At 40.3% G+C, this 26,187-nt stretch overlaps 1 protein-coding gene and 1 non-coding gene across 3 annotated transcripts in view; one reads left to right on the top strand and one right to left on the bottom strand.

Annotated features, from left to right (window-relative positions):
* Positions 1 to 18,972: 18,972 nt before the first annotated feature.
* LOC147889141 (U6 spliceosomal RNA) lies at positions 18,973 to 19,076 on the bottom strand. The gene has a single exon (XR_015542965.1). It is a non-coding gene; the product is annotated as a U6 spliceosomal RNA (small nuclear RNA).
* A 2,581-nt stretch (positions 19,077 to 21,657) lies between these two features.
* The window catches only part of LOC147889140 (uncharacterized), a 5,065-nt gene continuing 535 nt past the window's right edge, over positions 21,658 to 26,187 (top strand). The window contains exons 1-3 of one of the 2 annotated variants that reach the window (XM_087391696.1): positions 21,658 to 21,771; positions 21,929 to 22,034; positions 22,121 to 22,293. In XM_087391696.1, the coding sequence (XP_087247822.1) occupies positions 21,938 to 22,034; positions 22,121 to 22,293 (270 nt within the window). In that variant the 5' untranslated portion in view covers positions 21,658 to 21,771; positions 21,929 to 21,937. The other variant, XM_087391694.1, reaches the window with a different exon arrangement.

The raw sequence follows: 26,187 nt of genomic DNA, 5'->3' as shown, positions 1-26,187 counted from the left end.
ACACCAACCAATCCTGCCACTCAAACCCTTTCAAAAATGGGGACTTGACTCCAACAAAGTATACACAAAACCAGTATATCTTGGTTGCAACTGATTATTGCACAAAGTGGGTTGAAGCCATTGGTCTCAGAGATAACAAGGCAAGTAGTGTGGCAAAATTTCTGAATAAAAACATTATTACAAGATTTGGAGTTCCCATTAGGATTGTTTCAGATTAGGGCACACATTTCATAAACCAGGTAATGTGAAAGCTTACAAAACTATACATAATCATCCACAAGAAATCTACGACATACTACCCTCAGGGAATTGGCCAAGTAAAGAGTTCTAACAAGATTGTGAAGAAGATTTACAGAAGAACCATTTCAGATAATCCAACCAAATGGGACCGAATGCTTGAATCCATTTTATGGGCCTTTCGAGCAGCATTTAAAATAGCCACTGGGATGACTCCATCCAAACTATCTATGGGATTGAAGCTATTGTTCCAATGGAATCATTGTCAGAAGCCTCAAAATTATTGTTGAAAATAGATTGTCTCTAGAAGAATCACTACATTACAGAATTGAACAATTAATCAAGTTGGATGAAGATAGGATACAGAGCTCTACTATTTTTGAGGCCATTCAGAAAAGAGGACAAGCCTAAGTCAACCGAAATATTAAGTTTAAAATATTCCAAAAGGATGACTTGGTGCTGATGTACAACTCCAAGCTGGGGCTACAACCAGGAAAATTTAAACTAAGGTATGATAAACCTTTTTGCATCATTGAAGTGATGCCTCAATGTACGTTCCTTTTATCTGACCTACACAACAACCCATGGGCAAACCAGTAAATGATTTTCCATTGAAACCATACGCTAGACCTGATCCAACTAAAAAGAATGTCAATATAGTGCAATCCCATGGCTTTGAAATAGTGAAAATCAACATGCTTGAAGTATATCACCATCCTAGAATAGAGCTCACCCTACAAAAGCTAGATGGAGCAGTTCAACCAGCTCACATGGTCAGTAGGTCCATCGGACTAGGTTCCTTATAGAAACACAAGCAACAATGCCACATCAATCTTGACAACGACACGGCCTACAATACAAGTAATTGTTCATCTGACCACAACATTGGGAACTCTTACGATTGCCCCTTTTTATAGTTTGACCATGACGAGTCAACGATCAACTCTGACCACACCCCACGTATCAAAATTTTTACATATCCAATTCTATAGTAAATGCATATGGACTGTTACAGCACCACCAACATTGAGATCGATACGATTGGACAAGGATGAAAATATAATTAAAGATGTGACAGTTTCAATCATAGAGATGTCCGACATGGTTCCTGTAGAAAGACAACTATCTGACGTGGCTCCAACTACTCAGTTCAACTAGCTCCATAACAACCATCAGTGATCTGACCATCTTTGACCACCCAAATTCCAGTCCGACCAGCTCCTTGACACCAACACGTGGTCTGACAAGATTTCAACCACATGATTGCCCAACCTCATCGTCCGACTTCCTCCTTACTGAAATCATTGTCCTACTAACCTTTATCACACCGACACTCATCATTACAACTACACGCCATGGCGCACCAACTCACATCAACATCAACGTATCTCAAGTCACCCTACCATCATTTTAATACACGTGCAATGCCCCTATTGGCCAACGAATGAATCTTCAACATTATACTGTCCACTCCACTAGGGATCAGCTAATTCACTCATGTCAAACTCCTCATTATGCCATCGAATCAAGTCGCAACAGGCAGACATCGCATTCTTTCATGCATGGATAATGCCTTCTTCCATAGTCTGAGCCTCCACAAGCCTACTCCCACACTCCTCCTCATTCACAAAAACATAAACAACACCATGTGACACAAACGCGTGGCAAAGAAAAGCTCAAAATCCAGCCCAATCGGAGCTAGTCCAAGAAAGAAAGTGGAGATAGCAACAATTTTGATTGTCGATAATTTGAGGGGAAGCAAAACAGAGGAGGAGGATGTGCCACCAGCTAGCCAAGAAACCATTTGTGCAAAGCACAGTGAAAGCATCTGTTTCAACATCGCTGAAGACCTTCTGAATCAACCTCGATGTCAAGTGGCATGGAGAATGGCTCAAATACATCAAAATGATGGGCTATATGATGCTACCTTGGCAGGTATGGAAAAGGAACCCTAGAACCCTAGAGCAATATGAGAAATTCCAATGCACCAATGGCATGCTTGCACTAGGAATCATGGTGAATCCATGTATAATTTCCCAGGTTTTCAAGTTGCCTCTTGTTGATGAAAAAGATATGGTAGAAAAGGAGGTCAAAGCAAGAATGCTTCATGAACTCGCAGAACCCGAATCTACCAAAGAGTACTTCTTGATGTATAGAGTGGAAGACCCATTTCGCCGACAGTAGTTGCAGTGGTATTTTAAACGAATGCAACTACTTGTCAAGATGAATACCATGTCTTGTGAAAGCTATGCCATCATCCCAGCCGTAGAGAAAGGTTCACAGATTTCATGGGCCAACCTCCTGTACAAAAGATTGATGGCTGAAGTGGCCAAGAAGGAACTATCTGCCTCCACCCAACACTCGAAGATAGGCCCGTTCATTTTAGCTTTGTTTGAATTCAGTCGGCAGTCCTTGGTCATAATCAAGAAAATTCCAAACAAGGAGGTGTACACCAAAGGCAAATAGGATGCAGATGCTAAGGCCAAGAAATGGGAGACAGTGAAAGATCTCAAGACTGCCACATACAGCATTGAAGAAGCACATTAGATGGTCTTTAATAGACCCTTGGTAGACTCACTATGGGAGCTACCCCTTGGAGGTAGAGAACTACAGATCGAGACACCAATTACCAAGAAGGATAAATGGATCAAAGTCAACCTGAAGAAATCCGCAACAACCAGCCTACAAGCAAAAATTTCCCAATCCCAGATGATTGTTCCAACCCCAACAGCCCTAGCTAGGCCTTTAGCCTCGACACCTATTGTCAATATTGGCCTACTAGGCACAATGTCCAGAGAGGAGCTTGACTAAGCAATGGGAAGTGCTCACACATTCCATGAACAATAGCACAATATGCAATATAGATTCCTCATGTAGCTATAGACTAATAGAGAGGAGAAACAAAACCTGTTGTTACGTATTTCAAAATTGGAGACATAAGGTAATCAATTGGCCATGCTGCAAGAACGGAGAGCTACACAGAAAAAATCCCGTGAGGAGGAAATGGAAGCCCAGTAGACCCAACTGCAACAACTCAAGGATCAAGTGGCCGTTCAACAATAGTGCTTGCCAACAATCACATAATGGCTTGTAGAAATGAAATTGGAAATTTTCCTTCAATTTGAGAGACTCACAGATGATTACATGCACATACAAGTGGAAAATACACTGCTGAAGGAAAGGGTCAAGGCCTTTGAAGTTGTCAAACAATAGCTAAAAGCAATGACTAATGACAATGATGAGATTGATGGTGTGTTTATGTCAGTAATAATTGAGTTGAATGATATGAAGATCCAAATGTTGGAGACCTCACTGGGACTTTGGGCCACCATAAAAATTCAGATGATGATTATTGCTAAAAGGCCCTATGAAGAGTTTTCCTTAGCTGCCTACACATATGACATTATGGCCTCAGAAATTGGTGAACTGCAATTGAAAATATTGCATCTTATTGGTTGGCTCATAGGCCTAGAGGCACTACAACAAACTGATCATACTACTCTAGATAAGTTATAAGTTTTAGCTACTTATACAAAGGCCCAAGAGGACAATACAAAGGGAGACATGCATGTCAACATGTTCTTGGCAGAACAACACCACACTGCAGATAAAATGCACGGCCAGGAAACTATGGTGGAGATGCTTCACCACCAACTCAAGGGAAAGAAGCGATGAATAAGATGGAGGACCCTATCGATGGTGAACTCCAGGAGCAAGAGACCTCAAAAGCAGAGATTGAAGACACAAATTCCATCAACAAGCATGGAAGCTGAGCAGCATAATGGACCATCTATATAGTAGAAGTCCAACAACCAGAGACACCCACGATAGAACTTGTAGACCTGCTTAATAGGAAGGAAGCACTTAAAATCATGTACACACAGACAGTTGACTTGAAATATGTCGAGGAATATTTCATGTGAAGAACACTTTTTTCAAGAGTTCAAGTCATCACTTTTTTGTTCCAATAAAATTTGTCCATCAGGAGTGCCAGGTGTTAGGGGATAACCTAGCACCAAGTGAAATCCACTTTTGTAATCAACATAAGTCATAGTAGTAGTGGGGAAAATAGCCATCTGTGTAGTTATAACCGTTTTCAACTATAAGAATCAGTTACAAAACATAGTAATGGTAATATGATGATGGTTAGACTATAGTGTAACAGCCTCCTCTCTTTACTAGTTGAATGTTATAAGGAGAAGAGCAGATTGTAGTGGGTGTTGTTGTAAGAGGAAAGATTTTGCTCCTATATTTCTCTGTTGTATCAACTTTTACCTCGCATGATACATTTTTGAGTTAATGTATAGTCTGACTTCTTCTCTTGCACTGTCTTGTTGCCGACTTAATGTATAGTCCGACTTCTATCTGAGTAGCTTCTGTTTCTACACTATCTTGTTGCACTTGCATTGGTTATACATCTTTATGTTCAAGGCAAGTTTAGCCCTTAACAATGATTAAGTTGCACATTATGTACATACGTTCACTGCAATCTATGCATTTATTTTGATTATTCTCTTTTATCATCCTTCTTGCCATAATTTAATTCAAAAAAATCACCCTCCACTTATCTAGTGTACTCTAAGAGGGGATGCTACAATATTTGGTATATTGCACTACATAATGAATTACAAAGAAGATTATATGGACTAAAGTAAGCAACCCTCATCCACTCAATTGTATAAACATCTCGTTTCCCATAATTTACAGCCTAATGTAAAGTTTTCGATTGTGCACTCCTCTCTCTCTCTCTCTCTCTCTCTCTCTCTCTCATCTTCAATGTCAACATAACATTCAATATCCCAATTAAAGTAGCGCTATATACTCAAAATTGTATCAATTTTAGGTTTGAATTTAAAAAAATGCTTACCTAGCAAGAAACACTCATATTTTTACAATAGCCAAAAGTTTTCCCATGACACGAGAGCACCCCCTATGCTACCTTGTTATAAAAAACTTGCATAATCCAAGGGCATCTAGGGTCAATATCACACCATCTTGCAATCTAATTTCTTTTACTAGAAACCAATTATTGAGGGTAGTTTTCCATAAGAGAGACATTAAGTTTGAAATACATACCTTCTAAGTCTACCTAATTCTTTTTTGCATCCCATTGTGTCCATTGCCTATTTGACATATTTTGTCTCTAACTAGCTTCCAAAAATAGCCATGGGTACCGAATGTCACTAGACTAGTAGAGGTTATCCACAAGTGATTATGACTTTCTTGATTATGCACTATCTATGCTGTTTCCTTCTAAGCTATGAGCCTCTTGCCTCGAGGTAATAGCCTAGAAAAGTGATAATCTCATTTCACATATGGTATTAAGAAGCAATCTTGATAGGCTCATAATATGCCTTGGTTGAGCTTTTGAAATCCTTTGGATTTGGATTTGGATTATGGATGAGCAATGATTACTTGTTTGAGGCTTTGAGAGGATGCTAGAGATTTAGAATTCAACTAAGAATGTTAACTATTTTCATTATCAATGATTTTAAGAATTCAACTAAAAATGTGAACTGTTTTCATTGTCATTGATTTTATTACTATCGTTCATTTGGCATTTGTTACTCTCTCTCTCTCTCTCAAGTGCCAAATCCTCAATTCCAATGAAAATAATACCAAACAACACTCATCAAGAAGGGGGTCCATTTCTTTACGACATTGAAGCACAAAAATATCATCAAGATATATGCCTAGAATCACCATCAATTTGTCCATTTAAATCAAGTAGATAAATTGTGTTGAAACTCTAGTAATGCTGTGTGTTATAACAATACAGCAAGCACTAAATACCTATTAAGAAATAAACATATATATGAAATAGTTAGAAGCACCATGAAAATGGAATAATCTAAACATATATATATCAATACGAATATATAAATAAAAACATATCTACAAAAATCCTAACCAAAAGACCGTAATTGTATATATATATGTATATATTTATTTATATCTTTATATAAAGTTGAGATATTTTAATAAAGCACATCTTAGAGATCCCACAATGGCCAACTAAAATAGAGCTAATTTAAGTGCTCTCTCTCTCTCTCTCTCTCTCTCTCTCTCTCTCTCTCTCTCTCTCTCTCTCTCTCTCTCTTTGTGTATGTATCTACGTTCATACATACGTACATGCATACATACAAATATACGTGCATATGTATGTAGGTACGTACGTATGTACACACACACACACACACACACACACACACACACACATGTATGCATGTATATAAAGAAGACACGTACACTCAACTCACAAGGTGCTTCGATGAGCACAAACATTGGAAAAGAAACATGAAAGAAGAATGAAGCAAAACTCGAAGAAAGGGTAAAGCATACCTACTGCACAATAGATGGGTCCTACAAAGTAAAAGCGGTAGCTAAGGTTGAGTAGAAAAGAACACGGTGCAATCCTCTTAGACTAGGTGTGGGTAGCTCAAAGAGCTTGGCTAATGGATCTTGGGAGTAGGAAGCACAAGAGAAAGTTGGCCAACAAGAAGTCTAGGAACACACCGAAGAACCTCGAGAGCTAGCACAACTAAAAAGCCAGAATGATAAACAAAAATGAAGGAGTGTGAACTAAAGAGAAGACATGGATAAAGAAAACCAGAAGGCCTACCATGCAAAACAAACACACTTAGCACAAAACATCGGATACCAAAAACTTGAAAACATTATAGTGCAAAAGAAACAAGAATAAAGGCATCACACTATAGAAACGAGTAAGAAGCAGGGCAAACGGTGAAAGAGACACCACCACGATAAGTAGAAGGAGTGACAAGATGACTAGCATACTAACAAGAAAATACCACATGGAATTAACAAATGGTAAGCAATAGAAAAGCTCGATTGAAAAGAATAAAAAATGTGAAACTACTTACTTGAAGCAGTAGCCAAAAGATCTATAACGTGAGCCTATGCAGAATTGAGAGACTCCGTGAACTTAGAGACAAACAACAACTGATATTCCATGCACCACTGACACAAGATAAGCACCAAGGCACCACCTTGCAGATTCATGAAGACTCCACTGCGGTTTAGAGTGACAACCACTCCACAAAATCTATTTGTTGGCTTATGAAGCATAAATCAAATAGGTCGTAAATTAGATCCTAGATAGTATGTCAGTTGTGAAGATATGAAGGACATGTGATGAGATGGAAAAAAGCTCAGATGAGTGAGTGTCGATCAATAATAGAAAGAGCCAGGAATAGTATGAGAAGAGACACAAATATCCCCTATTAAGTATCGATAGTAAAGTCAACACCTCGATAAAGAAGCTTCGAACAATTAACTTTCACAACACCCTTGAGGAAACCACCAAAGAGCCCGAGATATGGCATGCACCCACAAAATAAAAATGCTCGATCACCCACTCAATAGAGGAATTGGAAAAGACAAACTGACGTGCTAAACAAAAGGAGGAGCAATATCATGAAGTTGGATGAAATATTGGCGGCAGTAATGACTTTCTAATTATACCAAGCTAGAGAACATTAAGGCAACATAACTCTAGCAAGCTACAAAACTCCAAAACACATAGATAAAAGCTAGAAAACACCTATAAACAACGAAATTGCAAAATTAAACCATGACTAGCCAACACTCTATCTATTTCCCCAATGCTTTTGTAAGCCCAAAACCAACAATCTCATTAGCTCAAATTTTCCATGACATCTGAATTGGTGATTTCCACAAGGCAATAAGAAGATCCAATGAAGGTGAAGATCTAGTTTCCATAGTGTTAAGAAGAAGATATAGCAAATAAATTAAACTTTGAGAGCCAACAGATTATAAGCCCTTCAAAAACTCGATGGGATTGTGAGCAACATGTAGTAGAAATATTATAAGCCATTCAAAAAGTCTTTGGGCTTCTAAGCTCCATGTAGTAGAAATATATAAGCCATTCAAAAAGTCTTTGGGCTTTTGAGCTCAACATAGGATACTACATACAGATTTTACATGGATTTATATCCAATAACAAAGTCTCGAGATGCATATATCCAGTACTATGTGTGGATGATAGCCTTGATTCTCTAGCTCATTCCAAATTTTTTATAATAAATAGACTACTATCAAACCATTAGATTAACCCAAAATAGTATTTAAAACACCAATTAGGTTTTGTCAATATATGTAATGCCTTTTCAGATGAAGAATGCTCCTAGTTCTTTCCAAAGGATAATGACCTTTGTATTATATGATTTTATTATCCTAGGGAAATTATTATTATTTTTAGATGATGTTTTGATTCATATGTACACTTGGGGTGAACATAAATATATTATTTGGTAGGTATTATAGGCATTTCATACTCAATTTGCAATTAAATATAGAAAAGTGCATGGGCATAGTTATAAAGAAAGAATGTTGTGCTTAATATTTCTAAAGATGGAATATGTGTTGATCCTAGAATGTTCAAAGCATGGAAAGATTTTGTAGTTCCTTAAAATATCAAGGAGTTGCAAACATTCCCAGGAATAGCTGGATTTAGTGCAAGGTTCATAACAGAATTATATTGTTGATAGCTCCATTGTAAAAATTGCTACTAAAGAAAGCTACATTCGTTTAGAATGTAATATTATCAGTCTTTTGAAAGTATATTCACAACAAATTAAAAGAGAATGCATTTTTAAGAAATTTAAATGTGTATACACCATTTTTTATGCGTCCAATCAAGGTTTAGGAGCAATGTTGCTACAAAAAGATGACATTAAAACATGATGCCCAATCATGTATCCTAAGTGCTCTTTGAAAAATCCAAAAACTCATTATGCTACTACAAAATTAGAGTGCCTTGCTGTAGTACGGGTCTCAAAATCAAATCCATATGGTCATGGAATAAAGGTGTCAAATACAAGTAAATCATGTGGCACTTACAAGGCTCATGAAAAATAGATCATGCTGCACTCACAAGTCTCATGAAAAAAGGCATGGCAGACTCGTTCAATGGGGAATATTTTGGCAAGACCATGGGTTTTGTTGATGTCTTCATTTTTGTGTTTGTGCATCATTCACAATCATATTCACTACAAGGCATAGGCCCTTTTTCAACGAAAATATCGACGTTTTTTACATTAATTTTTTTTTTACAGGCACAAACGTCATTATTAAAGTCGTTAAAAGCGTCGAAAAAGAACGATCGCTATAAAGTGTCGCTATATAGCGACACTGGTAAACGTAATTATATAGTGACGATTAACATAACTTAAAAAAAGCATTAGTGGGGCTAAACAGGGCCATAGCAAGCCCTGTTTTGCCCCACTAATGTTTTTTTTTTGTAATTACAAAAAAAAAGTTTTTTATTACAAAATTTTTCTTGCGAAAAGGGTGATACAAAATCGCTCAAATGAAATGATCGAGTAACAAAAGCATATACATGTCGAATATCTACTACATTGTTTATTACAAAATTACCCTTTCGAAAAGGGTGATACAAAATCGCTCAAACGAGCCGATATACAAAATGACATACATGGCGAAGTACATGCAAACTGCTACTACTACTACTACTACTACTACTCATTCGAATCGTCCTCGTCGTCCTCGTCCTCATCTTATTGGCCTGATCCTTGGTCCTCGTGAGTTGTGCCTGCTCCTTGACCCTCGTCACGTGTGTCTGATTCTTGGCCCTGGTGATCATTCGCCTTTGGTGATGGGACGCTCGAGCTTTGACCCTAAGAGTGAACCATATAAATTGAAAATTAGATTCGAACTTAAAGAAAAAAATAATTTAAAAAGAGAGATTACAAGTAGGAGTAGACTTATACAGTGCGAGCAGCCACCTCAGCCCAATCGACTGTCACTCCCATCGCCTCTTGCTCAATAAACCATGGCTTTGTTCCTATGCGAAATATTGCGCATCGTGTCTCTGCATCTATAGGAAGATGACCCATCGCAGTTTGCTATGGATCCAATTTACGAGAGTTAGATAAAGTGCATGTAATATGTAGTAAAACAAATAGAACAATACATTAAATGAGAAGAAGTAGACTTACCACGGTTGCCTCGAATATCAACCGTCCGCCTGCACCAAAGTGCGAAGTACCTACAGTGTCCAACCGTCTCCTCACAGCCCTCCTCTGACCCTCAAACATTTTGGGATGGTCCCTATTCTGCTTCTTAAAGAACTTCCAATTAGCTTTGTCTGCCCAGCTGGGTTTAGCCATCCCCTTTGCAATGGAAGTATGCAAGGTTGATCTACGATGCTTCAAGACCAAACCCATGCGCTCTCGCATATAATTCTCATTAAACTCCCAATTTGGTGGGTTAGGGTATTTTTGTTTTAATTCATCGATGACCACCTACTTCTTTTGGTCATCTTGATACCGCCAATCGGTAGCAATGCTGCTCTTGAAGTGATGGCTCATCAACCGCCTCATGATGGCCATCACTGCTTTGCCCTTTCTATCTTGGAGAACTGATGGTAGTGGCAGAGTAAGAAGGAGTGGAAGCTGTGCGAGTGCTTCCAGAGTGAGGAGTAGCAGTGGGAGTAGGAGAGGGCAAGGGACCTGACTGATACTATGTCTCAGGACTAAGTGGAGACCTATAGGGATGTGTGTGTGCTGACTCGTCTACATCTCCCGAGTCAGCACAACATAAGCGACCCTTCCTACTCTTCCTTCCCTTACGATAGGCACGCACAGGTGATGACCCCTTGGTCGAAGGGGCATGAGGGGACGGTTGGGCAGTAGGTTCAGCTGTCGATGTAGGAGAGGGAATTGCTGAGGTCCTATGAGATAGCAGAGAGAAGAATCTCACTGCCTCCTCATCGGTCGTCTGCGCTACAAACTCATCGAGACTCCCGACAAAGCCATGTGCTGCTAGCAAAGGAGTTTCCCGAGGGGTAGTCGCAGTGCTACATCTGAGAGGAGTCGGACCAGGGGTAGTCGTAGTGCTAGGTCCGAGAGGAGTCGAACCAGGGGTAGTCGCAGTGCTACGTTCGAGAGGAGTCGGACCAGGGGTAGTCCTCTCAGGTGTCACCTGAGAGGAATCAAAGTCCTCTGGAGCATAGAGATTGTGATGTCTCCTCCTGCGAGGCTGTCCGTACTCGTCGGATGTGTGACGTGATCCCATGTCTAACATGGACACAAACACGAAAATAAAAAACAAAAAACAAACATAAGCATAGGCATAGGCATAGGCATAGGCAAATACATATGCTTATGATCGAAAGAGGAAAATGAGACATGCTCATGAGACAAGGAAAAGGAAAAGAGGGGGGGGAAAGAGAGAGGAAAGGAGGAAAATAGGAGAAGGAAGGAGAGATTGAAAGAGGGAAAAGAGGGGAGGAAAGAGAGAAGGAAAAGAGGAGATTGAAAGAGGGAAAAGAGGGAGGAAAAGTGAAAAAGAGATTGAAAGAGGGAGACATATGCTCATGCATAAGCATAAGCATAAGCATAAGAGAAGGAGACATATGCTCATGCTTATGCTTATGCATGAGCATAAGAGAAGGAGACATATGCTTATGCTTATGCATGAGCATAAGAGCACGAGCATGAAAGAGGGGAAAGAGGGGGGAAAAGAGGAAAAGAGATTCAAAGAGGGGAAAGAGGAAAAGAGGAGAAGGAGAAGGAGAAGGAGACATATGCTCATGCTTATGCTTATGCATAAGAGGAGACATATGCTCATGCTTATGCAGATGAGCATGAAAGAGGGGAAAGAGGGGGGAAAAGAGGGAGGAAAAGAGATTCAAAGAGGGGAAAGAGGAAAAGAGGAGAAGGAGAAGGAGATATATGCCCATGCTTATGCTTATGCTTATGCATGAGCATAAGAGCATGAGCATGAAAGAAGGGAAAGAGGGGGGAAAAGAGGAAAAGAGATTCAAATAGGGGAAAGAGGAAAAGAGGAGAAGGAGAAGGAGAAGGAGAAGGAGACATATGCTCATGCTTATGCATGAGCATATATAAGCATAAAAGAAAAAGAGAAAGCTTAAGCATAAAAGAGAAAGAGAGAAAAAGAGATTGAAAGACATATGCTCATGCTTATGCATGAGCATAAGAGAAGGAGACATATGCTTATGCTTATGCTTATGCATAAGAGGAGACATATGCTCATGCATAAGCATAAGCATAAGAGAAGGAGACATATGCTCATGCTTATGCTTATGCATGAGCATAAGAGAAGGAGACATATGCTCATGCTTATGCTTATGCTTATGCATGAGCATGAAAGAGGGGGAAAAAGAGGGAGGAAAAGAGATTCAAAGAGGGGAAAGAGGAAAAGAGGAGAAGGGAGAAGGAGAAGGAGACATATGCTCATGCTTGAGCATAAGCATAAGCATAAGCATAAGCATAAGCATAAGAGAAGGAGACATATGCTCATGCTTATGCTTATGCATGAGCATAAGAGAAGGAGACATATGCTCATGCTTATGCTTATACTTATGCATGAGCATAAGAGCATGAGCATGAAAGAGGGGAAAAAGGGGGAAAAAGAGGGAGGAAAAGAGGAAGAAGAGGGAAAGGAAAAGAGATTCAAAGAGGGGAAAGAGGGAAAAGAGGGGGGGAAAGAGAGAAGAAGAGGGAAAGGAAAAGAGATTGGAAGAGAGGGAAAGAGATTGAAAGATTAAAGGAGAAGGAGAAGGAAAGGAGGGAAAAAGAGATTGAAAGAAGGAAAAAAAAGAAGAGAGAAAAAGAGATTGAAAGAGGAAAAAAAGAAGAGAAGGAAAGGAGGGAAAAAGAGATTGAAAGAGGGGGAAACAGAAGAGGGGAAAAGAGATTGAAAGAGGGGAAAAAGAAGAGGGAAAAAGAAAAGGAAGAGGAGAAAAGAGGGAAAGAAGAGGGAAGAGAGGGGAAGAGAGGGTTCCTATGCCCATCACTGCAGCTGCAGGTCAATGCAAATAACAAAAATAACAAAAGGAAAAAAGAGGAAGCACTTTCTTACCTAGAATAGTCCCGCTCGGTGTTTTGTGGACTGACCCTACAAAAGAGAGGAAACATACAATTTTTCAAATAACTAGTTAGAGGAAGGAGGAGTTTAAAGAAGCAACTTCTCAAAGGGATTGGATTGAGGAGACAAGGAGAAAGAGAAGGAAGAGAATTGTCTTCAATCCTTGAAAATCAAGCATGAAAAATACCACATAGCCTTAGCAATAGAAAGAGAAGCATGCTTCAACACTCACAAAATGAAATCTCACAAAAAATGAACCTACATTGTTCAAAGAGACTCACCTTCTTGAAAAACTTCTTTTCACAGAAGCAAAGAGGGAGAAGGGTGGAGAGGGAGCACAAGTGTTAGGAGAGGGGTGAGTAGTGGTGAGGAGTGGAGAATAGATTAGAGGAAAGCGAGGTCATCAGATATAGGTGGGAAGAGAGATTGCTTAAATAATAGCGTCGCTATATAGTGATGGAATAGAGCAAATCGTCGCTATATAGCGATGGAACAGGTCAAAACGTCACTATATAGCGACGCTTCAAGACACTTTTTGTTTAAAATTAAAAAAGAAGCTCATAGATGCTATTTTATTAATGTTAATATATTTCCTTACAACTTATGTTGTGATTTTATAAGTGTAGATAGAAGGGACGAGTGGAAGCTCTCGTCCGATGATGCGCCAATGCCCGGGAGCACAAAGTGGCTTACAGAGAGGTTGTATTATCATTGCACTCATTGCAAGCGAGAAGTATGACATCAACGTCGTATTATCATACGCCACTTGCAAATGTATGGGGAGGAGCCTGAACCAGTACCCACCATTGGTGTTTCTTATATTTACATGAAATCTTGAAATAGGATGAGGAGGCTGATGAGGGTATGCATATACCTTCACACTTTGAGCAAGACTATAGTCTCGCGGATGATGACGAAGGTATGGTCGACATGATGGATTTCATTTTTAGGGGCACTACATCCCATGTACACGTGATGTTAGAGTCTGAGATCAAAATGTGAGAGTTGCAATCAACACAATTGTACGAGGGTGCTAGGATGTCTAAACTATGTGCTTGTCTCTCAATCTTGAATCTGCAAGTAAAGTATGGGTGGTCGGATACAAGTGTCTTGGCCTTAATGAGGTTAGCCCTTGCATTAATTTGACTCATTATTTGGATATTGTTTGTTTTGAGAATCATCATGTATGGATTAGTGTACCGAATCATCATTATTCAAAGCCTATGTATGTTTGAATTGTGATAGGTTGCTCCAAAAGATGTTACTTACACCAAATACCATGCCCACATCAAGAGATGAAGCGAAAAAGATGCTAACAACGGTGCGTATGGATTATGATACCATCCATGCTTGCCGTAATGATTGTATTCTCTTTCGTCGTGAGCATGGAGATTTGGCTAGTTGTCCGAAGTGTGGGGAACAACGATATAGAGATGACTTGCAAGGTGAGCAGATATCGATAAAGGTCTTGAGACACTTTCCCATCATTGCAAGAATACAACACATATTCTGATGCAAATCCATAGTGGAGATGATGACATGGCATGCATCTCATCAGTCCACTGATGACACATTGAGGATTCCCGCAGATTGTGCAGCTTGGAAGCACATAGATAATCAGTGGCCGGACTTTGCGAGGGAGCCACGCAACTTACATCTTGGGCTCGCCATGGACGGCGTGAATCCTTTCGGATTACGCTCGACATCTTGGTCGACGTGGCCCATAGTCATGGTGAATTACCATATCCCACCATGGTTAACAATAAAAAAGGGACACCTCATGCTTGCTACTTGTGCCAGGGAAGTACGAGGCAAAAAATATGGACGTGTACATGGCACCTTTGATAGAGGAGTTATAGATATTATGGAGAGGAGTGCGGGTCTTTGATATTTCCAGAGCTCCTAGACATACTAATGATATTTGGTCAGGGGTATCTTTATGTGGACCATGCATGACTACCCAGGATATGGAGAGTGCGCATGTACGTGGTTGTGTCTCTACAAGTATAATATAGGATTATGCTTTTATGACTCTCTTTCGCATGCATGTCTTATACTAACACATTCATACAAGTGTGTACCATGCTTGTCCTGTTTGTGGATCGGGTTTGAAATCGCTTGCACGATACTCCAAACATATGAGGAAAAATGTTTATGAAGGTCATGCTCGATACCTTCCGCTAGACCATCTCGCACGTGGAGGTCAGCTTGATCCACCACCATCATATTTGAAGGCAAGTGACTGGATTCAAGCATGGAGGGCGAATGGAGAGGAACGTCCTCCTGGTATGAAGAGGCTATCAATCTTTCACGAGCTTCCTTATTGGGGTCAGTTACAAATCAATCATCTCTTGGATCCCATGCATATCTTCAAGAATGTGAGGGCTACTATTTTGGCACACTTGGTTGGTTCCAAAGACTCGAGAGGAGTGTGAGAAGACTTGCGTGCTATGAATAGGATGTCTCGTTTGTGGCCCCAAGTGCATGCTTCGGGAAAAGTTGTCCTCCTAAAGGCAACATGGATCCTCTCTACGAGGGAGGAGGTAGCAGTCAAGGCGGACATTGCCTCTTTTCAAACACCGACAGGGTACATGCGTTGCTTGAAAGGAGCATTTTCATAGGACAATAAGCTTAGTGGGCTCAAGTCCCATGATTGGCACAAGGTCTTGCAGGTATTCTAAGCTATAGAATTAGTGTACTGATAATCATGATGCGTTAGCGTAATTATGATTATGTTATATTGTTGACATGACTTCTTTGTTGCTTTGATAATTCATCCTCCCAATTATAATAAAAGAGTGCTTACAAGAAGATGTTAGAAATGCTATATTTAAGATCAGTGGTATTGTGAGATATGCTTACTATCAAATCGCATTGATTGCATTTTCTTCAATTTAAGCTGAATAATCTGTAGACTGATTATGAAAATATCTTACATGGGCATGTGAAATAGGTGGATATCTCAAAAAGAGATCTCCATATCGAGCATCGAGAAGGCTAGGGTGGAATCCATCAAAGCCGTATGCTTGCTTGAGAAGCACTTTCCCTCGAGCATTATGACAACTCAAGTCCACTTGCTTGTGTACATAGTCGATGAGGTGGCTATTGCAGGTACCATTCATAGTCGATGGATGTTTTTTCTCGAGCAGTTTATGAAAACTTTGAAGGGATTTGTAAGACAAAGAGCAAGACCAGAAGCAAGCATGGCAGAGGTATGGCTTGTGCAAGAGTCATTAGTATATATCACGGAGTTTCTTGCATCCACAGATCCCGATATGCCGCAAGTTTGGCATAACAAGGATGATGATCGCATCGTTGGTGAGGTTCCCCAAGGAAAAGGGATTGAAAGAAAGATGAGCGAAGAGCAAATGGAGAAATTCAATAAGTTTTGTATCCTCAATAGCCCTGAGATGCACAAGTGGATTGAGAGATATGAAGTGGCCAAAGTAGAAAGAATAAATGCAAGGATGAGATTCAGAGTAATGCACAGGCAATCGCAACCATATCCACGGGATCTAGCTCTTCTTCCCACTCACATATCACTTGATTGGCTACAACTGGCTCTATGTAAAGCCGAATGCGATGGAGAGACAATAAACGAGCGCGAGCGAGAGTTATCATCTGGATGTATGATGCATGTAAGTTTCTTACCTCTTGACGTAATTAAGTAATTATTTGTGGCAATATACGCTATAAAATAGATGCATCTTCATTGTTTTAATGATGCTCTTTTACAGTACAAAAAGTACAGTGCATTATGGTCATATGTACGACATTTTCGCGTGGAACGCATCGATTCAAAGAGAGTCATGTATGATTGTGGAGTCATGGCTAACTTCACACAAGATAGCCAAGCAAGTGCTTCGGATACCAATCTTCTCTCCTCACAGTTGGATTATTGTGGAACCATACGCGAAATCTATGAAGTTGATTTGAAACAATTTCGTATTTTCATTCTTGATGTAAAATGGTTTAGAACTATTTACAACGGTCCCCATGCGATAGTGAGAAAAGATAGTAGCGGTTTCTTTGCAATAGACTCCACCAAACATTGGACCGATGAAAGTGATACTTTTCTTCTTCCCGAGCACTGTGAGAAGGTGAATACTAATGATTTAATTAATCGAAGCTTTCATTTTTAAAGATCCATTGATACATGTACTTAAGCATAATTTCATATATATAATTGACGACATCTGGCACCCATCTTCAATATAGGTGGTTTTTCATCCGGATCATTCTGATCCAAGATGGTGGTACGTGATCCAAGTTGCACCATGAAGTAAGCCAATTTTTGAAGGTAGAGATGTGGATATGGAGATGCCACTACCAATGCCAGATCCAATTGATCCTGATGAATCTAGCGAAGAAGATGAAGATCACAATATGAGCCAAGAGGAAGATGCGCATAATGACATCGCATGGGAGGAAGATGGAGATCACGATATTAAGGAAGAAGACAACGATCATCAAGAATCACCACACTTTATTAAAGAAGATGATCAAGTACTTTTAGTTGAACGTACGATGCTAGAGTACAATGATGATATAGGAGATCAACTCAGTATAGAGTTAGAGATAGACTTGTTTGGCGCATTAGACTTGGCTCAAACAGTTGATGTAAATGCTCTTCATTGATTTTTTTCATCTCAAACTTGGACATGAATATATGAGCTTCAAAGGATTAATGTACATGCTCTCATACTTTTATTCTCTCAAAAGATCAAACATGTATGAAAATTTTAAAAAAATTGTCATTGGAAAAAACTAACTTTTAAGGCCTATATGAGTAAAAAAGCTCTCTATAAAATGTCGCTTTAAAAAAGTATCTCAGTGTCGCTATATAGCGACACTTACAATTCTGATAAATGTCGCTATATAGCGACTTTAGGAATCATCGCTATATAGCGACGTTTGCCTAAAGTCGCTATATAGCGATGCTTTACGGGATGCGCTTTTCATATCGATGATTAGCGCCCCCTGCATGCTAAACGTCGGTACTTAAACGTCGCAATAGGATCCATGTGTAGTAGTGATTTTTGGGTAAAAAATAGCATGAAAACAAGTTGGTAAATTGGGAAAATAACTAGTGAGCCGAATAAACAAACCATCATAAAATTAACTTTACCAGTGGTATCAATAGGACGATTGGTGCTAATTCTCCTAATACCATTGGTTCATTCAGGTATTATTGGTCATGAGAGTCTATACACCACTCATATTATGAGTGCACTAGTATTATCTGTTGGGGAAAGGTGGACTGCAATTGAGTCACGTGAGAAGAGGGTGAGGGAGAGAGTGTTCATTGTGGTTGCATAAGCAGTCGACTAGTCCAATATCTTGTGTATTGGGGTAACGGTTTACCACAACTAAAGTGGTCGACTGGTCCAATATCTAGCATATTCGGGTAACAGTTTACCACAACTAAACGTAATTGAGGTTATGGAAAGAGAGCGAGGTAATGAGATTTTGAAGAGATTTTGTTTTTCATTTTTTAATAGTTTGAATTTTGGTGCACTTGCACACATCACACTTTACATTCATGTAAGGTGCTAGTTTTGGTTAATGAGGCAAAAGTAACCCATCGTGAGGGTTATCCATGCCCCTAGCGTCGCCTTAATCTTATCCTCTAGGATTGGTAGAACACAATTCATCTTTATCGTATCAAACCTTTACTGTATACTAAATAACTTATGGTAGACTAGGCTCTTTGAAGTGATCATGGACAATGGCATGCTCGTCTCCTACTCCAAAATTTCCTTCTAGTATGCATTGTTGGCACCTAATTCTAGGACACTCTAGGGAGTGAGATGGGGTCCACAGCAAGGATCTATGATACTAAAAAATTTGGACCATTTATCGATTTGTGTGTCTTTCTTGCATAGGGGCCATGCTAATCTTCTCTGTATTGTGCCAATTCTATCAAAGCTTTTATTTACTATGTGTTGCCCATTCAAGGGCACGACTTGATATGTACAGTTTATTTTAAAAAGTTTTGGGGCCCTCAAAAACAAACTAGACCTCTAGGATAGCTCGAAACTTGGAAGATGACTCCCACCCACTAGACTTTAGAAATGCTTGAGGAGATAATTCACATCCCTTTCAATGACTACTTTTATTGTGCATCGATGATGATTGACTTGAACTAGATGAGATAAGGACTCATAGCACCTTTGGGTTTAGTTCGAATGTGGCATCTACAAAATTTATTTATAGGATAATTAGTAATAAAGATACATCTATAAAATGCAAAATAGTAAGTAAATATGATACTTACAAATTACACTAGCTCCACCTTTATCGAGCACCAATCCTCTAAACGATAATGAACATAATGCATTAATTGACAATACATTAAGTAACAAAGATGCACACTACCTCCACCAACCTCTCGTTGCCACCTATTAGGTTCTCTTTTGAGCTTTTCCTTTGTCAAGCTCTCCTTTGTCGAGCTTCAACCTTCCAAGCAACTAGTATACTATCATATTCCTCGTTCCTCTTGCATTGGAGATTGGTGCATCACCCTAGTACCATGCTTATGATTTGCAAATGGTATGAATGATGCTCCAAATCCCTTGCACTTCAAATTAAGCAACCTATCTACTCTCTATCATGGCCTCAATCTCTCTCAAGTGCAACCTATCTACTCTCTATCATGGCCTCAATTCCTTGCACTTCAAATTAAGCAACCTATCTACTCTCTATCATGGCCTCAATCTCTCTCAAGTGCATGTGAATTATTTGCTCTAGCATTTGCCCTCAAAGCATTTGGTTACCTAGTGTGCGTTGTGCCTTTTTCAACTTAGCACGCTTGCACTTAGAGCTTCCATCTTGCATAAGGAATCTCTCTCTCTCTCTCTCTCTCTCTCTCTCTCTCTCTCTCTCAATTTGTGAAGAGGAATGAAAGGCTTAAGAGTGCCCTTTTTTTATAGCATTTACAATGTGAAATCAAGATGAATAAAGAGTCTTAGTCGAGGTCTTCTCAAGTGACAATGGGATCAAGCAAAGCTACCCCCTCCCCGTCCCCTCTCTTCCATGTTGTTTTACCTATGTATAGATACGTTAGAGTAAATAGTAATAGAATTGAATGGCAATGGAATACACTGAACAAGACCCCGGGGATCTTAGGGTGCTTGATCAGGTAAAAACAACTCTCCTACTTTTGCTATATGCATGGATGATGTGGTTCTTTTCTAATCCTGCCATCACCAGGGTTCATACTGAATGTGGATAGAATAATGGTTGCACTAGTTAAGACACATAAGGACACTTAACGAGTACAGGTTTCACCATAAGACTCTGAGAAACCACACCATATTCCATTCTCATACTCGCTCTTGGGATAGAGAGACTAGTTATATACATTTGCAAGGTGTGGGACATTGCGACTGGTAAGCTTCCCCTTGAGCTTGGGAATGAGCTCTAAGAAGTCAAAGATGGGTAAGAGCAAAGTCCTCCAAGTGGAGGACATCAAACATTGGTTCTTGAGAAGAGAGAGGTGGGGTCTCTTTTAGGGATACACCCTTTTTTGATGGAGATGCTATACAACCATGCACAAGAAGAGAGAGAGAGAGAGAGAGAGAGAGAGAAGGGGGGGGGAGGAGGGGAGGAAAAGCTAAATGTTGGGGGATGTTTGTGTGCTGTATATATACTATATGCAGCACACAAACATATCTTTGAGAGGTTAGTCTCTTTGTTACATGAAGGTTTTAAACACTTCACCTAGTACCATAGTGGCTTTCTTCCAAACAAGCACACATTGCTTGCCATGTGAGATAGGCATTGGCATATGGATGTATAGGGGAATGTGCTGAGGGAGGCCATTCCGACAAGGAAAGTGGTTTGAAAAGGGCGAGCGGTAGGTGGTTGTGAGCCATTTTTTGGCCACTTTCTCTCCCGAAATGGCCAACCACGGTGTATTCCCCCACGTGGAGGGCTGTGGGGGGGCTACGACTATCTTGGACCGTAGGATGGGTTGGAGATCTGACGGCGCACGAAGAGCACCTTATTTCGATTGTTAGATTGGGATTAAATCGAATGGCACGGGTAGCTCATTAGTAGAGGCATGGGTGGCCGTTGGATGCAATTAGATCCAATGGATCTGAATGCGAAGGAACGGTAGCCCTTGGATTTGTGTTAGATCCAATGGCCATAATCTAATGTGGTGGAGCAAGTGGGCGGCGGCGGCGTGGGGCATTAGTGGTAGAGCAACTGGGCGATAGCGGCATGGGTCGATCGTCAGAGGCATGGAATATGACTGCCGAAAATGGGGGAGTGAGTTCCCCATTCTGAAAAAGCCATAATCGGACGGCTCAAATTAAATTTGAGCCGAGACTCGAGGCCTTTACGGATAGGCAAAATATAGTGTTTTGTCGAGTCTTTGGATTTAGGAGGGTTTCACACTCGTCCGCGGACAAGTGAAGCCCCCACAAACTTTGCCCACCTTAAATTGAGGCACTCATCCGCTTGCCGATTCACAACTGCACGGAAGTATTAAATGCTCCCCATTATTATCGGTAAAGCTCTCATGGCATGTAGCAGGTGGTCTCTAGTCCTGCACATGTACTGATTGGTGCAATTCACCCGAACATCATCTTGGGCGTTGGGTTGAGGCCGCCCACGAAAACCTTTTTCCCATCCGTGAGTCAGACGCCACGTGAATCAATCTTCTAGAAACGCACCTTAGAGACGCCGCAACACACCCTTTGGCCTCAAACTAGTTGCTGTTAGATAATTTCTTACCTTAACACAACACTCTTTAGGCATTTTGTGGAGCGGTTGTCTTTTTGGTCTGCAGCAATTCGAGATGGCGGCAGTGCAGCAAATCGCCAGACGCATTCCTAGAATCAAGTTTCCGGTGCGTCGCCCTGCACCGGCTTCGTCTCCATCTCCTTCTCCCTCTGGTACAGAAGAATCTTGTTGCTGCAGTCTCTTTGCCTAGTGAATTACCGATAAAAGAGCCTGCTAATCCGGATGTCCTGTCTTGCAGCGGCTGGTGGCTCGGGTGCTGACCAGCCCGTTGTACCTGTCATGTCCTCCAAGACAGCATCGCAGTTTTCATCTGATGTACCAAAATCTCCTCAACATCTGGGTTCTGGTGGCACTGCATCTAGCCAGCCCAGACGCTATCCAGTTACCGAAAAGGAAGTAGAAGCGATAACGGTATGTTCTATATCCCGTTTTACCTCGTAAAGACATTCCTTGTTAAAACTTTACTTTGGGCGATCCTGTTAAGAACTTAAGATTTCGTCACTCACACAAGACTCACTCACATAGACTAGTACTAGATCACCTAGTACTTCACACTAACACATCATATCACCACATTGATATCTCCAACAGAGGTAGAGACAGAGGTAGAGGCAGTTCTCGTCCTCGAGGGGCCAAAAATGACCCATGGGACCTAATCATCAGTACAAAAATCTCCTACGATGTGGAGGGGTCAAGAATTTTCAAGTTCTTGACGGTACGAAAAAAGACGGGTGACAAAAGATCCCAACATTGCTGGAGGGGCAATGGTGAGAACTGATGAGAGCTGAGTGGTGTCTACCTAGTATCTGCTGGTAGTCGTCCCTGATGTGTATATCTGGGCATTGTAGGGCTACATGTGCCTCTGTCTCGACTGTCTGTGAATCACATAATCTGCAAACTCTGGTATGTTGTGGCAAATTCAGCCAAGCTCCTTTCTCTATTGCCAAGGTGTGTGATCATGTGCGGAATCTGGCAATATTCCTGCGATAGAGAAGAGGGATGGGAGTGCTGATGTATGGCTGAGCAGAGGCATCTGATGTCATGAATGATGACCAGCATAGGGTGTGTATTTGATCTTGGTAGTAATCTAACTTTGTCTTCTTCTCTGCTGTCAACCATTGAGCCTGTAGGGTGCATAGTAAGGACAACTAGAATTCTTGCAGATTGACCATTTCAGGTGGCATAGTCAAGTTTCCATCTGCTGAACCATTTCCTTATGTCTGTCCCCCATCCTGTACAGATGATCTTGCTTTTATGATTTTTTTGAAGTTTCATACTTGCTGTCCATGCTCTGTGTGGTAATCTGTCTGTTGGCATTTGTTGCACGTCCACTAGATACTGCATCACTCTGATCAGTGCATGAAACTCAATTGGCCTCCTGCCTGCTTCCAATAGGAGCACTGAGTAAGGGGTAGTAGCCTTGACTCCTAGATGTTGTCGTAGGAATGCTTTCTGCATTTTTTCAATCTCATTCCATGTGGATGTGCTGCCTCCCCATGGAGAGAGAGAGAGAGAGAGAGAGAGAGAGAGAATAGAAAGTGTAAAATGTGTCGCAAAAACATTCAAACAAAGTTACATGAAAAAGTTGCTAGAGTAATTTATTTGTAGAATGGTGGTCGTAGTAGCGAGAGAGAGGCTATAAAAACAAGCAAAGAGCAAGTTAGTGTTATGAAACAAGTAAGCAAAGTGATGTGAAGAATTGCAAAGGAAGCTACCAAGCAAGCAAAGCAAAGAGGAAGAGAAGAGGAAGCCAGCAAGCAAGCAAGCAAACAAACAAAGCAAGCAAGATGCAAATTGCCTTCCCCTTCTCCTCCTTCTCCATCTGAATGTTATTTACGCCTCTCTTTTCAAAGTACATTTGCTTACCTTGAACAAAATAAGAGGAAGGTTTGGAGAGGAAAAGGGTGGAGAAACATTTGGTAGAAGTCTCTAGTTTTTACCGGAGCTTTGCCAAGAATGATGCTAAGGTTGCAGTTCTGATGATAGATCAGTTTAAGGGAAAGGCAAATATCTCGGAATAATAGGGCTTGGGAGCCGTGCTGCTCCAAGGTGGACAGCCGGTGGCTTTTGAAAGCAAGAAACTAGACCCAGCCCAGAAAAATTATTCAGCATAAGAGAAATAACTCTATGGCTTTTCATGCTATGGAAACATGGAGGCACTACTAAGTTTGAAATTCTCTTTGACCAAGAGAGTATCAAGTGGTCGCGCACTAAGTTTGAGTGTAAAGGCCGAAAGGTCAGATGGGCTGATTTGACGCAAGAGTTTGATATATAGTTGAGCGATTGTAAAGGTATATAATGTGTTGTATCTGAGTCGGATGTCCATGGTTAATGAGCTAAGTTCTACTCAGTTTCATAATGAGCTAACAAGTGCTTGAAGGGTAAATACGAACTTGATCATCTTTACTAAAAAAATTGAGAGGTGGTTAGTCAAAGGTTCCCCTTGAGGTTGCATCTGTAGATGATAATCATTCCATAGTTTGAACACTGATAGTTTCCATTGAACAACAAACACCAAAAGTTGGTTGAAAGTAGTAACACTTGCCAAGATGACATAGTTGTGCCTATAGTTTGTGCACAATAAGGACAAAAGGAGAGTATACGATAGTGGATGGTTATCTACTCTATAAGGGTAGAATTCATATTGTAGATAACAAAGACACTAGGCATCAACTTCTATATGATTGGCATGATAGCTGAGTACGGGACATCTGGGAATTCAAAAGACTTATGTTGTTCTAAAGAGCTTTTCTGGCCTGTTATGAATGGGGATGTCCAAGATTATGTTGCGCTAAACTTGCCAAGTAAATAAAGCAGAATGTCTTAAATTAGGCAGTTTACTTCATCCGTTGGAGATCTCATCTTGCAATTGGGAAAGTATCTCTATAGATTTCATTATTGAGTTGGAAGAGATTGTTTATTCAAGGAGTTTTTAAGCTGTGTGGTTTACAAGTCAGTATTCTACGCGAACGGGATAGTAAGTTTGGTAGCCATTTTTGGAGGGATGTCTTCCAGAATCCATACGTTAGAAACTAAGTTGAGGATGAGCACGTCTCATTAGAATGGTCAGACTGAACGTGTCAATCAGACTATGAAAGATACATAGTATGTTTATGTTAGTAAAAGGCAGATAATGGGAAGAATATGTCCTGACTTTGGAGTTGCCAATAATAGTGTGAAGCATTCAGCTACCTGCTATAGTCAATTCATGTTGACCTATGGATTTCAGCCTAAAGAAATGGGTACAAGCAGCCAAAGGCTTTCTTCAATACATGCATCAGAAGTTGAAGCATGCCCAGGATAGTATTAAGAAAGCTCTAAAATTTATGTGAATCCACAAGAAGGAAAGTGGAATTTGTTGAAGGTGAGAAAGTTTATCTGAGAGTATCTGAGTCCTTTTAAACGTAAAGACTTGTGAGTGTCCTAAGTTGTCTCTGAGGTATTGTGGGCTATTCACAATACTTCAGAGGATTCATGAGCTTGCTTACAAGTTAGCCTAACCAAAACAATGTAGGATACATCCAGTATTTCATGTTAGCAGCATGAAGGATTGACTGCTTGAAGAATGTGTGTTAGGAGAGAAGTTTCTTGTAGACTTGATTGAACATTTACTACTTCCCAAGAGCCAAAAATAATTCTATATACCTCAAATTGTAGTATTGATATGTTCTAGTCTTATCAAGGCATGCCCATTGCAGTAAAAACTGCTCAACAGTAGAGGCTTATGAATTCTGGACTGTGTCAAGAACTACACAACTGTTGGAAAAGTTTGGAACCATTCTGCTTGAGGTTCACCTTAAGTTGTATTTAGTAAAGGATTAGGTACGTAATTGTTGGGGATGACTAAGCTGGAAAGAGCATGCCCAGGTAATTGTTGGGGATGACGAAGCTGGAAAGAGCATGCCTGGGTTCGGGAGGATGGACAAGAATACATAGTTAATGGGTTTTAGAAGGGCATGAAAGAGGTAGCCAAAGTGGTTGACCGCACCTCAATGTCTCTTCAAAAGACAAGGCTACAGTTGTCTCTGTGTTGATGTAGAAGCTGAACGGGGTGGTAATATAGTCCTATGCATGAAATATATGCCCTAAAGTGGACTGAGTGGGAGGTATACAATCTTGCAGGATTTAGTATTTAGATGAAGCATGTTAATCTGTGTCAGAAATCTAGTTTCGTTGTTTTCTGTTTTTTGGAACTATATAGTGATGCAAAGCTGGAGCTCCGGCACTGACACAAAATATTCAAAGGATTGCAAGATAACATTGCTGAAGAGTGAGCGTCCTCTTTACAAAATGAATCTAGTGGGA

This window comes from Dipteris shenzhenensis, chromosome 20 (assembly GCF_047967505.1).
Source record: "Dipteris shenzhenensis isolate YYH24624 ecotype China chromosome 20, Dip_SZ_1.0, whole genome shotgun sequence".
NCBI classification, from domain to species: domain Eukaryota; kingdom Viridiplantae; phylum Streptophyta; class Polypodiopsida; order Gleicheniales; family Dipteridaceae; genus Dipteris; species Dipteris shenzhenensis.
This window is presented reverse-complemented; position numbering and strand designations above follow the sequence as displayed.